Genomic DNA, 13,612 nt, shown 5'->3' with positions numbered 1-13,612 from the left:
ACTGAGACACCCCCGGTTTATGGTGGTTGGTAATAATACATTTGTGAATTCAGTGTATAATTTAGTAAAACAGTTCTGCACTTTGTCCATTCACGACTAACATGAGTCAGTATAGTCACATTTTCTTTGTGTTTTGATCATTTTCAAGCAGCTTTTCTGTATTTTAACCTAAACAAATGACAATGTGTGCCTCTCTTTACTGTTAGTAAACATCAAATTGGTTAAAAATAGGGAAATTTTTTACACAAAACTGGGACAAATCCATGGTTTTGGATAAATCTGCTGGGACAGGGGACATGGGGCTCAAAACTGGGACTGTCCCAGAGAAATAGGGACATCTGGTCACCCTAGGCAGTGTGTAACTTCTGCCAGTTGCTAGTCTCCGTGTTTTTAAGCTGTGCCTGGAATCTTTCACGGTGTTGCATTCAGCATATCTATGAGCTGTGTGAGAGCAGTGGACCCATTCGATCAATTCCCGCTCTAATTAAGTTCTGTCACTTAACCCACCTTTCCAAGTGTGTGTGTTGGTCATGGTCAGAGATTTTCTAAAGGTTGTTTTTTTTTTATTTTGTGTAACTGAAGAAATATACAGTCTATATTCCACTTTTTAATATAATGAGACCTGTTATGTTCTATAATTATGCACTTGTTAAACAATGGTGATGTAAAAGTGAAAATAGTTGAAATGAGTGTATGTAAGGTGATTTTCAGAGCTGTTTGTGCCAGTGCCTCAGTCTGTCCCATTCATAGTGACTTAAGAGTGCAGCATCATTCATGTGTCAACACTATAAACCATCATTACCACATTACAAAGGCGTCATTTAGAGGTCGGCAGAAACACGTCCGAAAAGTCCGCCTCACTTTCCTCGCTGACCTGAAAACAAAAGTCCAAATATAGTCACAGCATCATTATTCAACAGGAGCAGTTTCTCTGTCGCTCTGTTTATGACCAAATGCACTGTAGAAAAATTATATCTACTGAATATATGACGTTAAACATAAAATATTCAAACGGAAAAACAAGTGACATCATATACAGTGTTTATTTAGAGTTAACATTTCACATTTTGGGGTAATCAGCATAAGGTGAACTAACTGCAATTCATAAATAATAAAAAAAATTGTTTTGTAACAGACACTTTTTTGGAGGGTCCACCACCTACTTGATGAAATATTCCCCACTATGGCATTTAATTAGAGATGCAGTTCCTATTCGGATACTGATACTACAGCTTTAAGCAGGGGTCAAATTTTTTTTGTCTGGTAGGCCACATTGTCACTCCTGCCTGTGATGGGGGCCGGGGTTGGGCTAGTTGTATAACAGAGTTGTACGACCCTGACGACGCAGATTATATTCTTTGAAAACCACCACACTTTCTTTACATATTAGACAAACTGCACGGTCCTTACACTAAACAAAAAAAAGGTCGTCCTCTGTTCTGAAAGCTCAGCACCCTCTGTCAACTTTTTGTACTTTAACACTTGCCATTTTGCTGCCCTTAACTGCACTACAGAACTCTGCTTGTACGTCGACTCTTACTGTTTGATCTTGAGGTTGTCAGGTGATGAAAATTCTGCATTAAATCTGAATATGTCATATAATTATTTAAATATAAATATAAATACTTAAGGTAAATAAATAAAAAAATAACTGAAAAAAACTACAAAATACAAGATGCAATTTGCCAAAAAGCAATAAAAAAAAATAGGCCATGACAACTTTTGAGGATTGTCTCATAGGACCAGTTCAAGTGGTGATGGGCAGAGGGGGCTGGGGGGCCGGTCAAAGGGGCATGGTGGGCCCGAATCAGCCCACGGGCCTTAGTTTGATGACCTCTGGTTTATCTGCTGATACCTCATATCAACCAATACCAGTGGCAGAACTAAACATAGACTGTATGTTCCTAAAATTTATACAGTATATTGATAAAATGTGTTATGTAGCTGTTATTTATCTGTCAAGAAACTACAGAACAGCTTTGTATAAACATTTTAACATTATGAGACTTTCTGGACCAACTATGAAGAATAATTAGTCTTATTACATCAATTTATACCATGTTTATACCATCATTTATATCAATTTATAACCAGGATATTGGCAGAACTGATATTGACCAATACCTGATCCAGCAAATTTTCCTGGATCTGCACTGATATTCGCGTTTCAGTATTTGTGCATCCCTACATTAAACAAATCCATCTTGTATTCAGTCAATTACAGGGGTTTTTAGCGATCAAAAATACTTTCTTCTATACCTCTCCACAGATCTGACCTGTAATTTGGCCTACATGTGCATGAACGCAAACAAGTGGTGAACACTTTCAGTTTTCTACCTCTAGCATAATGTTGAAACTGGTGAAAACAAGTAATGAAAACTTTGACCTACACATTATCTATCCAAAGTTCCTCAAACAAGTTACTAAATATTGTGAATTAAGGTCATTTGAACTCCTAAAAATGCCCTGAGTCTTTCTTTTACAGTGCAGATATTTGCTCCGTGGACAAAGGTGAAGTGCTGGTATTTTGCCGGACAATTATAGGCGATGACTAGAAGCCCGGGCACCGCAGGATAAACAGGATTTGTGCACTGACTATGGGAGGCCCTGCTAATGTAGTTGTCATTCACTTTAGTGCACATAATAGTTATTTACTGACCTGCTACTCCTATGTTTAAGCAGCGTCGTAAAGACCAGTGGTTTTCAATCTGTTGCCGTCTTTATATGGAAACAATAACAGCTTAAAAACACGAGTTTGTGGTGAGGGCGTCCTATGTTTTAGACAGGTGTCCGGTAGAGTTTTTCACAACAACATGTCACAAGGTGTTAAAGAACAACAAAAAACAAGTATTAACACACGACTGTGGTCCAGACAGGAAAGTGGGCAGGTTTTATTATTCAGAGGGTTAATGTTAATATATGTGGACAATGTTGACAATGTGAAGTGCCTGTTCCTATTCTATTCCCTTGCTGTTCTTGAACTGTGTGTTGCAATACTGAAATTTCCCAGTTGTGGGACAAATAAAGGGTCTCTTATCTAATTCAGAGTGACATTACATTTAAAATTGTGGTTATATATTGTTAAAGTGACAGTCGAGAATTTTGGACCTAATTTCCTAGTGAGCCAGAGTGTTGGAGACGTGTGGAGACACTTTTTAAAATATTCCATCCAGTCCTTGTATTTGAAGAGGTCACTGGTGCTAGGCTAGTGCATGTCAATGGCCATAGTTATCCTGCCACTAAAAACAGTCTTATCTATTATTACCCCAGACTATCGATGTAAATGTCTGTGTTGATAGAATATTGTTTGAAATAAAACTAACCTTGTATTGCATGAATCGTTGTATGCTGAGGGACTATTTTTTCATATATCAGTCCACCACTGCCAAGCTTTCTATCAGGAAGTACAACTCGGTGCTGCTGCTCAGACATAAATCCTTCAAATGCAAGGTTGGTTTTACTTCTGAAATTATTCTGTCAACACAGACATTTACATCGATAGTCTGGCCTAGTAATTGTTTTGCTTCAGGTGTTTTGTGGAGTGGGTAAGACTGTTTTTAGTGGCAGGATAACTATGGCCATTGACATGCACTAGCCTAGCACCAGTGACCTCTGCAAATACAAGGACTGGATGGAATATTTAAAAAAGTGTCTCCACATGTCTCCAACACTCTGACTCACTAGGAAATGAGGTACAATGTCCAAAATTCGGGACTGTCCCTTTAATATAAGCTTAGGATTTAGGATCCTATATTGCACAAAATTGTCTCTCATGAGCTTTAATGTAAGTCTTGTTATAATGCTGTTACCTCCTCAAAAACAGATCTGGAGTGTGTTTTGTTTCATTCACACATGTTTGAGTAACCCTTTATTATTAGTTTGTCTACATCTCCAAAGCTCAAAATGCTCTGTTCCACTTTGTGATGTCATGAAGTGATAGTTTTCATGTTAACAGCTCCTTTTATTTTTAGTTCAGTAGAGATGGATCACTCCCGGGCTGAATAATTCTAGTGAAGATGTATGAAATTTAAAGACACGGTGGAGCACTTCCTGTATTACCACATCACAAGGTGGAACAGAGTGTTTTCTGTTTGAGAGAACAACACTGTGACATGGATCAGAAAATAGTGTAATATTGACCCTTTAAGGTAAATTGTTCCTATAGGGAAGTTTGTCCTCTGCATTTGACTCATCCTTCAGTGCCAATGGTGCAGCCTGTCAGGAGCAGTGGACCATCTCCAGATATTGAGCTGGGCTTTGGCAGCACTTCCTTAAACGCCCAAGTCAACATAATTTGCAACCCAAAAGATGTACCACAGGTACAATACTGCAGCAAAAGCCCAATTTATGGTCATGCATCAAATCGCCTGTGTTGCGATGTAACGCTACGAGGTTAGGACTGTGTTTCTGTATACAAAATGAAGCGGGAAAGCGGAGTACTGGAAGTGTATGTAGAGAACCAATCACATCCCTTACTGTCTGCATCGCTTTCCCTTACTGTCTGCGCTGGTTCGACACGTAGTTACAAAATTTCGGAGGTGATTGGATTGGAGATGGTTTGATGCACAACTATAAATTTGGCTTTAGCTGGAGCATTTTACCTATGGTGCAGGTTTTGTATTGCAGATTATGTTGACAGTGAATATTTCAGTATGTTTTTTGATTATTTCAAAAATGACAATGGTAGAGATACCGTATACCCGACCAGACTCAGACTTTTCTTTTCAATCTGTCGATATCAACAGATACCAGAACAGAGACTGAACATACTTATTTTCTTTAAATTACAATATCTTATTAATAATAATAATAATTAATAATAATGTGTTAATGAACTTATCAATTTTTGTAAGTAACTATGGAACAGCATTGCAGAAATAAAACATAATTGAAATATGAGAAAGTTTATTTTCTGCCTGTTTCCATGGAAATGTTGTTGCTCCTCAGTATGGCATTAAACATTTAATAGAGAATGTTCTAAAGTAGTTTTAACTTCCATGGACTCATGCAGGTGACACACTGTTCCTTTAAAATCAGATCATCAGGGCTGTGCATGACAAAGCTCTTCCTATTAAAGTCCCCTATGACACAGTGTCCATGTGTAAGCATTTGTGTTATCAGGCCCACCTGACAGCCATCTGCAGCAGTGAATTGTGGGAAACGCACTCTAGGCAGATGTCATAGAGCGATTCCTCTCAAAGTGCTGACCAGAACAAAACCATGACCAAAGAGATGACTCCTTAACATTGTTACAAGGTGACACGAGTAGGGCTGCTGGCAAGATTAAACTGATAAAAAACTTAAAGGAAATTTGAAAAATTGAGAATTGTCAAATTTAGGGCTGGGCAAAAATTTTAAAAATATTAATCGCATTAATCGCATGAGTTTGAGTGAGATCGCGATTAATCGTATGTTATACACAAAACCAATTAATTGAAAATTAAAGCCGCGTAAGTGTAAACACAACACTAGTAATGTAATATTTAGATCATTGTTATAAACTTGAACTGATATTTCTTGGGAAACAAAGGTTATTTATAACCTTTTATAAGTTAATATAATGGAATAGAAATGGACCAATCACAATTTTTCTTCCAGTGGTATCTGGGTAAATCAGTGACTCTCCCTGCAGCGCTGAACCGGTGGCTGGAACGAGGTTTGAGATTGACAGTTGTCTTAGCCAATCATATTTCATTGAGTTATGGGCGGGATCATATTAGATATCAGATCTTCCGGGCCTTCGCAAATATCCTGTGACAGCATTATGTAAGTGAGACCACAGCGACGAAAACCGCACTGGACACCTCTGTTTGGACACCTCTGTTGGGACACCTCTGTTTGGACGCCTCTGTTTGGACGCCTCTGTTTGGACACCTCTGTTGGGACACCTCTGTTGAGACACCTCTGTTTGGACGCCTCAGGGGCGTCTGGAAGAAGGAAAAGACAAAGACCCATGAACCGGAGCGCGCGGCCCGGCTGGAGCTAGGAGCCTGCAGAAGCTCAGAGCCCACGGCTGGTCCGACCGCAGAGGCTCGGACACGTTGCATCTCACGTGGTCAGAAAAAAGTGAAAAAAGTGTTAAGGAAAGACATCAAACTTAAAGAAACGCTCACGGTGGACTTTTTCAAAATAAAATAATTGTCGGCAATAATGAATTGATTAGTTAACACAAAATTAACGCGTTAACGTGCCCGGCCCTAGTCACATTAGAAAGTTGTTATTTAGGTATTGCCCTCTGAAACAAAATATTCTGTCTCCTCACAACATTACTATGCATGAAACCCACTTGGCTTGCAGTATGAAATGCATGTGATTCTTTCCTGATCTTTGGTGCGTACAATGTGCAATGTGCACTGAAACAATAGTGAAATATGAAGTTTATTAAATAAATTCTTATTTATTTTACAAATTTGCACAGTTATGGAATACTGGTGAACATGTAAACACATCTAAGGTGTGTAGCCCGACACACTCCAATCTCACGGTCACATTTGAACATCTGAACACTCAAACATACAACAGCGCACAAAGCATTTCACCCTCTTCAGTAAAGTGTAAATGACATTTTCTTCTTCCTCCAAAAGCACACATTCACAATGCTTCAATGACAGTGATTTCACTTTGAACCAAACAAACAGTGAAATGTACAAAGGAGATGCTGCAGCTCAGTGCTCCTGGAGCCGCTCTGGACATGTGCCAAAAACAGGAAAAACAAGTCATCATTGAACTGTAGCAAACAAACATCTGCAGCATTAATAACACTGAGAGCTTTTTAAACACAAGCTGCATGGCAGTAGGTAGTATAAGGTCAGCCTTTTTTGCTCTTTTTTTCCACAGAATTGGGCCTTTCAGGTAAGAAAAAGTAATACATTTTTTACAAATATATAGGTTGATTGTCTGTCCGCAGTTCTCAGAGTGGAGATCTGTCCGATAATTACATAAAGTACAAAAACATGTCTGGATGCAGCAGTGATGTGAGTGGGTCGGAGGTAGGAGCAGATGGGTGAGGACGAAGTCAAAGTGAAGTTCAGTGACAAACATGGAAGAACTCAGAGTTCTGATCTTTAACAGTTCCTGGTCCAGTCAGAACCTCTCTTCAGTCACACTGGGACCAGACCATTTGACCTTTCCCCTTTTTCTTTTTAAAGTGCCCAGTTTATCAGACAGCACTGTCCAGTGGCATAAACATGCTCCATGTGATGATTACCATGGTAACTGGTACCATTTACAACAGAACTGAAGTACACAAGGGTCACACCTCCACCTGCCCCTGCGCCAGGAACGCCCTGAGCTGCTGCGCGGCGCTCACGATCTTCCTCTGGTGCCCGATCAGGTTCACCCCCAGCCCCGGCATCTCTCTGAGACAGAGAGGGAGAAAGAGGTTAAACTGGGAATAAGTGAAATAATAAACGATAAAAAATAGTGTCAAGTCATAACCAAATATGTGTTGTGGTCACTTACTCCATGGTGAGGCGGCTGACTCTGTCTAAAGAGTCCAAGTGGGCGCGGTCAAATGCATCCTGGTACCGCTCCAGCCTCAGTGCCCTCAGCCAATCACTGACGGTCGCCACGCACGACAGGTCTGTGGGGGTGGGGCTGAGCAGCGGCTGGGAGCAGCTTCTGTAGAAGAGCAAAACAGAACAAAACATCCTATCTTATTCTGATAAAAAACTGCTGGGCCAGTAGTGTACAGTATAAACATGTCCTGAAATGTAATTCTTATATTAGTACGCCAGTTCATATTTCATATTAGCAGAAGCAGAAGTACACAGCAAGGCCAAAAATTCAAGTTAATGCATCTGATATAAAAATGTATTCAACAGATAGCATATGTACTCTAGTTTATGAAACCGTTTACCTTTTTTCTGTACCATTTTTGGTTCTAAAGGTACATACGTTTTAAACAGACCATGTATGCAACATGGAACAAAAATTATTTCCCAAATCTGAAAGACCTGCAAATCATGTAAATAAATTGATGTATTTCATCATATCTTGTGTTATTTGATCTTTGAACTGTTGATGAAGGTACATGATTTTTCAAAAAAAATGTATTTAAAATTATAAAAATTTTGTTGGAAGGACTGACATATTTTATAGAAATAGTTTCCTTTCATTTTGAAGTAATATTATAGTATTCGGAAAATCATGCACTTTCTACTTGCTTGCACAATTTTCCCTCTGTTACTTTTCCCTCCGTTACCATGACCTTTCTTCATAAAAAATCTCATTACTCCAAAAGTAAGAGGTTTTTCAACCTAATCTTGTACCATATGGTAGAAAACTATATTAAGCAAATATTCAAACCAGTTAAAGTTTATTAAGGATATGTAACTGAGAACTGATAGTTATCGCTGTTTGTATTTATTGCCCAAAAAGTGCTGCATATTTCATTACCTCCGTTACCAACATGAGTTTTTAAATTTTTTGTCAACAACTTGAAAGAATATCGCAGGGTTAACTTTACCCTGTTGGAGTGTTAACTCTTTCCTACATTCTGATACCTTACTTATCTCAATAGTCCCTCTAGTTTCTGAATAAGAACTATTTGAATGTAAAAAATCTGCCCCTGTTTCCCTCCGTTACCGCTTGACCAGACCCATTCGTCAATTCTTTCTAAACTGTGAACAGAATCCAGTCATAAAAAAGTAAAAATTCAAACTAATTAAATGGTTTGCAGTGGTCCAGAGTTATTCCTTGCTTAATTTATGCATTCAGAGCATCCTAATTATTCACCACAAGTTTATAAGCACTTTTCACAACTTAAAGCTCTGTATTATTTGATGCAAACAGTACACAGTAGACATATTCTGACCTCAAGCTGCTTAAACAATATATCTGAATTATGGCGAGACAAATTTTGCTTATACATGGAAAAAAGGTACAGGCCCTTTAAAAGATAAACCACATATCCAATTGCAATTCTCATTGGATAAATCCAGGTTAGGGGGAGCCTGACCGTGTGGGCTCTGCTTTGAGGGAGGCGGGGTGTCGGATAAGTCTGTCCAATGAGGAGAGGAGGACGTCGAAGCCTGGCCGGTCTCCACGGTTGGCCTGCCAGCACTGGAGCATCAGAGAGTGCAGCGCCGCCGGGCAGTTCTGAGGGGCAGGAAGGCGGAACTGGTCAGCCACTGCCTTCATCACCTGTACATGAAGAGAAATGGGGCTAGTGTGTTTTTACAAAAGAAATAAACACAGACATAAAACAGTAGGCATGATGTCAGAGGGTTTCCCAGGGTGTCACTTCTTTTTATTTGAGTTAAAATTATGCAATTAGGCAAAAAATAGGGCTATATGTTTACACAATCATGCAGCACATTATTTTATATCCCAGATAAATACGTCTTTAATCATTTTTAAAAAAAGGAAAAGTTAATTTGTGAATGTTTCTATAAATGTATGTTCCTTGCTAAGAATTTCAACTGTTTAATACTGGTATCAGCAAGTACTAAATCATTTTTATGTTAGTCACAACAGGAAGAAGAATATTGGATTTTGGTATTGGCTCAAAAAGTAGACAAAACAAAAAAATCATTATTGAACTTTAAAGCAAAACTTAACAAAAAGTAATTTAGTCCATCCTTAATTTCATATACAGTTCATAATTCAGTGCAATCCAATTTATTCCAGATATCAGCTCCTCCTTAGTGAATATTTTAGAATTAGACATTAATAAGGCACAAGGTGTGAAGAGCGTGTTGAACAGCCCTGTAAAGGTCACCTACACTTGAGCAGAGAGAGACCACATTATGCAAATCCCTGCTCAATCATTACTGGTATTAAACGTGTCTGGTAAATGAATGACCACTCCGACCTCTGGCAAGCACAGGGTCCCTCATGATGCAAACTGATATGCAATAAATAATAAGGTGTAATTATTATAAAGATTCTCTGAAAATGTCAAATCACGGTGATGCTGCAGTGATTGATATACAAATCATTGCAACATATGTATGTAGTCCAACAGAGCCTTGTTCTCACATCTCGCCCAGCTGGAGAAGGACTGGAAGGTGAGAGCATCAGCAGACACCAGGAAAAACATCAGACATCTCAGTCCAAAAAAGTGCAGTACTAGAAACAAAGATACTGCGCAGAATTCTCAAGCTCCAAGGCCTCTGGTAAAGGACCAGAGCTGGATGACAGGGAGAGAGTTCCAACAACAGTGGAAAGTGAGGAATATAAAAAAAAAAAAAGTATATACTGATATATAAATTGATATATATCACTTTATTTAAATACACAACAAAAACTTGTGAAACATACAAAACATCTGAATACAGATATGTTGATATAGCAGCCTGTGATTAAAAGCGGCTCTGCTTGTGTACAAGTGTCTCCATGGCCAAGCACCAAAGTACATCTGTGACATGTTAGTGTCATATGAACCATCTTGCACTCTGAGGAGCTCGGGAACCGGCCTCCTGCTGGTGCCCAGGTCAGGACTAAACACGGGGAGACAGCGTTTCAGATTCATGCAACTAAAACCTGAAACAGTCTTCCCTAAGATGAGACAGGCCTCTACTTTGACAGTGTTTAAATTCAGACTCAAAAAAGGTTCTGTTTAGCTGTGTATGACTGAAAGGTTTTCATTCCGCACTCTTCTCTCTAACTTATGTAATTAATTAATGTCTCTTTCTCTTTTTAATTTCATGATGATTATTTATGTTTTGATTTGTTTTTATTGTGATTTTAATGTATTTATTATTCTGTAAAGCACTTTGAATTACGTTGCGTATGAATTGTGCTATATAAATACACTTGCTTTGCCTTGATCGATGCTGCATCTCCTGTTAAAACCCCACAATATACAATATTGTTATTTGGACATGTGCCACTAACTACATCTCAAGTAAGAATTAACCAAATTCATCATAAAGAAATAGTTTATAAAGAATAATTCAGGTTTGTTATCTACTTAATTCAGGGTAAGATATTTATTAAAGATGCCCTTTGTAATTTTCCTATATTGGTTCACTTCATTGCCACAAATGATCTTGAAAACATGCAACATTCTTACTGTGAGCGGACTTGCCTGTCCTCAGATGTGACCTTTAACTTGGCCTGATAACATCACCCGCTTGTTTCCATGGAGGTAGATAAGTTCAATGCTGACCACACCTTAAAGTATTTATTAAACCTGAATAATTCTTAATAAACTTTTTGGTCATTATGAATCAAGTCTCAGTTCATGTATTATAAAGACTAATTAAAGGCTAATTATGAGTGTTATCAATATTCAGTCCTCCTCGCACTGACCTCCTGGTTGCTCATGTCCCAGTAGGGGCGTTCTCCGTATGACATCACCTCCCACATCAGAACACCAAAGCTCCACACGTCACTGGCCGAGCTGAACTTCCTGTGCTGGAACGCCTCCGGAGCTGTCCACCGCACCGGGATCTTGCTTCCCTGTCCAACAGCCAATCAGGAGCAAGGATTAAGACCATGTGATGTTTTGGGGAATTAATTGCACTACAAAAAATCATATTTTTACTGTGTTAAAATTGTAGATTGTGATTTCTTTTTACTTGTTAAAAGATTGGAGTATATTTTCTATTTCTTTTTTTTTTATAATGCAAAAGATAATATAAAGGTTAAAGTAAATTTATCCATCCAAGTAGTTTTTGCAGTACATGTGAAACTGTAATATTTCACTTTCTAACTTTTATTGAAAACCAGTATAATACAAAGTAATCTAGACCCACAACAATATATCTAAGAGTGTAGAGAGTGACATACCAGTGATGCCGTGTATGTTGGGATGTTGTGGTCCAGCCCCCTCATGAGACGGGACAGGCCGAAGTCAGACACTTTACACACCAGGTTGGAGTTCACCAGAATGTTCCGAGCTGCCAGGTCTCGATGAACAAAGTTTCTCTCTGCAAGATACCGCATCCCTGCTCCCACTCCTCGCAACATCCCGACCAACTGCAGCACACTGAACTGGCCTTCGTTCTCCTGAGAGGATGAAGAGAGGAGGGAGTAAATGGTGAGTGGTTAATAATTTAAAGGAAAAATATTATATCTTTTCAATGGGGAGAAAGTCCTCAAATCAATGCATTTAACAGTAACATGATTTATTAATAAATGTTGTCCTGACCCTGAGGAAAGCATCGAGTGGTCCGTTCTCCATAAACTCGGTGACGATCCTCTCAGGAGTGGTGCGTGTGACCACTCCCTCCAACTTCAGGACATTGGGGTGGTCAAACTGCCCTAGGACCCCCGCCTCACTGAGGAACATGCCCCTCTCTCTGTCAGAAGCGCCCCACCTCAGGGTTTTCACCGCCACCAGCACCTCTCTGCGGCCCAGAGGACGGTAGCGCCCACGAGACACCTCTCCAAACTGGGCTGAGAACAAAAAGAGGGAAGATGTTGAAAATGTTTTGTCTTCTTTTAATAATAGATTAGGAAGTTTTAGGAAGATATTGGGATTTGTGTTTGCAATAATCGCAGTTGACTAAAAACACAATGCTGTTTCTTTTACACTGGTGATGAAACTTACCTGCTCCAATCACCTCCTCGATCTTCAGGTGTGTGGGGTCGATCTCTCGGGCAAATTCTTTAACAGCTTCACTGGGGTCCTCATAAGTCGACGGGTCCACATAATATTTGACCCCACCTAAAGGAAAACAAAAATGTACAGGATGTCCATTTCTCCCACGTCCAGGCTCTTAGATAAAATAGATTAGACCACAACGGAAATTGAAGCTATCATTCTGCTCTTAGATGATGAAAAAGCATTTGATCGTTTAAATTGGACATTTCTGGTTTATACATTACAGTGTTTCCCAAACATAAACCAATCTGTGGCACAGCGCCACAGAATGAAAATCCAGTGCCACAAATTGATTCTGAATCTTATTTTTTCAGCCTGATTCTGTCATTCTCACTCACAGAGAGAGAGAGAGAGAGAGAGAGAGAGAGAGAGAGAGAGAGAGAGAGAGAGAGAGAGAGAGAGAGAGAGAGAGAGAGAGAGAGAGAGAGAGAGAGAGAGAGACAGAGAGAGAGAGAGAGAGACAGAGAGAGAGAGAGAGAGAGAGAGAGAGAGAGAGAGAGAGAGAGAGAGAGAGAGAGACAGAGAGAGAGAGAGAGACAGAGAGAGAGAGAGAGAGAGACAGAGAGAGAGAGAGAGAGAGACGAGAGAGACAGAGAGAGAGAGAGAGAGACAGAGAGAGAGAGAGAGACAGAGAGAGAGACAGAGAGAGAGAGAGACAGAGAGACAGAGAGAGAGAGAGAGAGAGAGACGAGAGAGAGAGAGAGAGACAGAGACAGAGACAGAGAGAGAGACAGAGAGAGAGAGAGAGAGAGAGAGAGAGAGAGAGAGAGAGAGAGAGAGAGAGAGAGAGAGAGAGAGAGAGAGACAGAGAGAGAGAGAGAGACAGAGAGAGAGATAGGTCAACAGACTCACATACATGTCAATGGGAGCACACTTAGAAAACACTTGCACTATTTGTTCTCCAGACCCAACTCTCTCTGCCTTTGCTGCTGTGGGACGGGAAACTATTCCTCCTGCACCTCTAGGGACGCGGAGCCCATAGAGCAGGGTGTCCACAAAGTGCGATCAGGCGACGGCTGTGCTTAGCCCCATGGGGCGCGGTGCTCCACGCCAGTCCTT

At 39.8% G+C, this 13,612-nt stretch overlaps 1 protein-coding gene across 1 annotated transcript in view; it reads right to left on the bottom strand.

Moving 5' to 3' along the window:
- Positions 1–6,420: 6,420 nt before the first annotated feature.
- ephb6 (eph receptor B6) overlaps positions 6,421–13,612 on the bottom strand; it is an 89,364-nt gene continuing 82,172 nt past the window's right edge. The window contains 7 exon segments of the mRNA XM_020928116.2: positions 6,421–7,358; positions 7,462–7,620; positions 8,960–9,144; positions 11,257–11,406; positions 11,737–11,955; positions 12,098–12,345; positions 12,500–12,616. Of these exon segments, the coding sequence (XP_020783775.2) occupies positions 7,253–7,358; positions 7,462–7,620; positions 8,960–9,144; positions 11,257–11,406; positions 11,737–11,955; positions 12,098–12,345; positions 12,500–12,616 (1,184 nt within the window). The 3' untranslated portion in view covers positions 6,421–7,252.

The sequence above is a fragment of the Boleophthalmus pectinirostris genome, unplaced genomic scaffold (genome assembly GCF_026225935.1).
Source record: "Boleophthalmus pectinirostris isolate CB_2022bp ecotype Guang Dong unplaced genomic scaffold, ASM2622593v1 HiC_scaffold_6, whole genome shotgun sequence".
In the NCBI taxonomy this organism is placed as follows: Eukaryota; Metazoa; Chordata; class Actinopteri; order Gobiiformes; family Gobiidae; genus Boleophthalmus; species Boleophthalmus pectinirostris.
This window is presented reverse-complemented; position numbering and strand designations above follow the sequence as displayed.